We start from the raw sequence: 2,784 nt of genomic DNA, 5'->3' as shown, positions 1-2,784 counted from the left end.
TGATATTAGCAATTTATTTTCAAATCCTTCTGAAGTTAAAAAAGTTCTTTGTATTATTCTTGCAACTTTTCTATAATAATAAAATTATTTCAAAAGAAAAAAGATTTCAGATCCTGTATGCTATAATTCTAACTTTTCATTAAAAAATATAAATTAGGTAATTAAATTACTAAACAAAGCCATTGCGTTAAGGTTTTGCATTGGAAGTGTACTTTTTTAACTTAAAAAAATCTGTTAAAGTCATATTTCCATTACAGCAATAACTTCTAAGACAAATACATACATGTTTAATTCAACAAGATAGTGGGTATTATAAAGAAGTCCTTCAGCAAAATGAAAGAGAAAACAGCATAATGAAGCAGTCTTCAATCTTTTAATACTTAATTGGTAACTAATTCTAAGATCCACATGTTCCCCCATTACCTAGCCAACTTGTTTTCTAGCAACAATATATATAAAAAACTCAGAAAACCAGAACCCAGATACCTTGATTTAGGTGTGTGGCCTCCATGATCTGAACACCATTCACAGAGCACTGAGACCCACTCAGGGGTATCAGAGTCACCGTCCCCCCAACATTTTCAAAGACACAGTGCTCACTCTCCAAGTCGAGGCCATGAAGAACTAAATTTAAAGAAAAATAAAGGAAAAAGAAAAATTTTACTTTGGTATCTTACGCAATGATTCCTAACCCTTATTTTTTCCCCATATTGAATACTTTCCCTTTTCTATGTAAATATTGTGAAGTGAACATTTATGTTCGTTGAGGAAATTGAATTTCAGGAGTTCGTGGCATTAACTGATAGAAATGAAGGTATCCCTTAAATGTTACCACAAAGGGTTTGTATATCACCTGTATAAGGAAATAAGTTCTGGGATGTTAATTTATTTCATCTTCAGGGAAAAATTAGTTGAGTAATTTGTTTTAAGAACACCACTGAGTCACTCTGTTTGATGCTGAATAAATTTTCTTTACCAGCCACCCAAAGGTCACAGTAAAATGAAGGGAACAAAAGGGCTCCATGGGTCAAGGACTTACTATGACCTCCACATTTACAGGCACTGTGTTCCAGGAGTGAAAAAAAGGTGAATTTAGCATGGCATGGATCTTCGGAAGCCCAAGGAAGTCTCTCAAAGCTATACTGGGATGCATAATGCTATAGCCTGTGTCAATTCTGGGAGAACTGGACCTCCACAGATCTCTCAGCACATGTGGCTGCTAAGGTTTACCTAATCACATATGACGACCTGAGTTATTTTTTTAATGACTGGCTAGGCATGGATATGAAGTCCTGTCAAATAAACCTACATGGTTTTAGGCCCAGATCTTAGCCAGATTCTCACAAGTACAGATGAAATAGCTCCCACTAGTCTCCACAGAACTGCACTATTGAACTGCTCTGTTCACAGAAAACATGTGTTCTTATCACTCATAATCATTTATAGCAACCTCAAAGGTCAAACACATAATTTAATGATTAAAAGAGGCCTGATGCCTAGTTCTACTCAAAAACAGTTGAACCTAAGAACTTTCGGGAATTGGTTTTCAGCTCTCCTATTTTCACAGGAAATAGTAAATACATGTAGGAATATGCAAGGGTTGGCTTGATTAATAGCTTACACTTGGCAAGAAAGCAAGTTCATCACCTGCAATTCTAAAAACAGCTGAGAAGATATAATTCTTCCCCTGTCAATCCCCACCTTGCCACACACATATACAGACCACCACCACCACCACACATTCCCTAAGTTATGCTTTTAAAACCTGGCAAGCCCTCACCCTGCTCAGGCTGAATCCCTGGTAATCTGTTTGCCTCATTGAGACTTTCAAGAAACCTAGGAAATCATGCCTCCATAGGTGTGTATGCTGTATCTGTGTATCCTACTTTCCATCATCATCTTTGTGCAGGTAAGTGTCTATAACCTTCCCTTCAAGGGGTCTTGTATTCTTTACCTGTGTTTGTTGGCATATTTTTATCAACTTTGTCCCACTGTGACAAGAGCATGGTGATTTAAATCACTGTACTCCTGGAAGACATGATGGAGCATAGAATGCATGTAGGGTGGGGGGAAAGAATTCATAGTTCCATTTTATTCACTAAATTAATTGTTATTCATTTGTGTTGAGTTAGATATTATAGAAATACACATACTGATAAATACTGTATTTGAAAAAGTGTTTTTTTATAATTACTTCATGTTCATCATTCAACAGAAAGTTCTTCATTAACTGATTTTTACAATCGTTGGGAAGAGGAAATTGATTAAGATTCTCACCAATATCTTGTTCTGTTGAAGCATCTTCCCTACCAACATATGTCTGACCTTCCTGGAAAGAAAAGTCAAGTAAAATTTATTAGTAAGATTATGAGGAATGGTCTGTTTCTCCATTTTTCATTTAAGTCCAAGCAACCTGATGACCAGTGGGCTAAGCAACATCCCAGAGAAGGCCACGGCAATGTCCCATGTCCCAGGGAAGACCACTGCCTCAGTGCAATTAGAATTCACTGAGACTCTGAAAAAAATACCCAATGTTGCCAGAAAATGACAGCAGAACTCCTGGGGCTTACTGTTCAACAATGGGTAGGCTCCTATTTTGGCATGCATCAATGACTTTCCCAGGACAGTAATCTCACTTATTTTCCTGATCCTTTCTGGTGGGTTTCCCTTCCAGTGGCGAGAGGTTTCTTTGTGTCTAAAGCTGGTTTATGAAAGCCCACAAAGCACAGCACACTACAATTCTCATTTTAAGCCATGGATGAGAGAGAGGATACCAAAGTCAAG

General features: G+C 37.2%; 1 protein-coding gene across 1 annotated transcript in view; it reads right to left on the bottom strand.

Moving 5' to 3' along the window:
• Positions 1-2,325, bottom strand: part of KIF16B (kinesin family member 16B) — a 169,027-nt gene extending 166,702 nt beyond the window's left edge. Inside the window, exons 1-2 of the mRNA XM_019627768.1 lie at positions 2,278-2,325; positions 487-624 (exon numbers count right to left, since the gene is read on the bottom strand). Coding sequence (XP_019483313.1) covers positions 487-511 — 25 coding nt within the window. The 5' untranslated portion in view covers positions 512-624; positions 2,278-2,325. The remainder of the gene's footprint in view (positions 1-486; positions 625-2,277) is intronic.
• Between the last annotated feature and the right edge of the window lie 459 nt (positions 2,326-2,784).

This window comes from Hipposideros armiger, unplaced genomic scaffold (genome assembly GCF_001890085.2).
Source record: "Hipposideros armiger isolate ML-2016 unplaced genomic scaffold, ASM189008v1 scaffold_740, whole genome shotgun sequence".
NCBI lineage: Eukaryota > Metazoa > Chordata > Mammalia > Chiroptera > Hipposideridae > Hipposideros > Hipposideros armiger.
The sequence above is the reverse complement of the archived record's forward strand: the minus strand, read 5'-3'. Positions and strand labels throughout refer to the sequence as shown.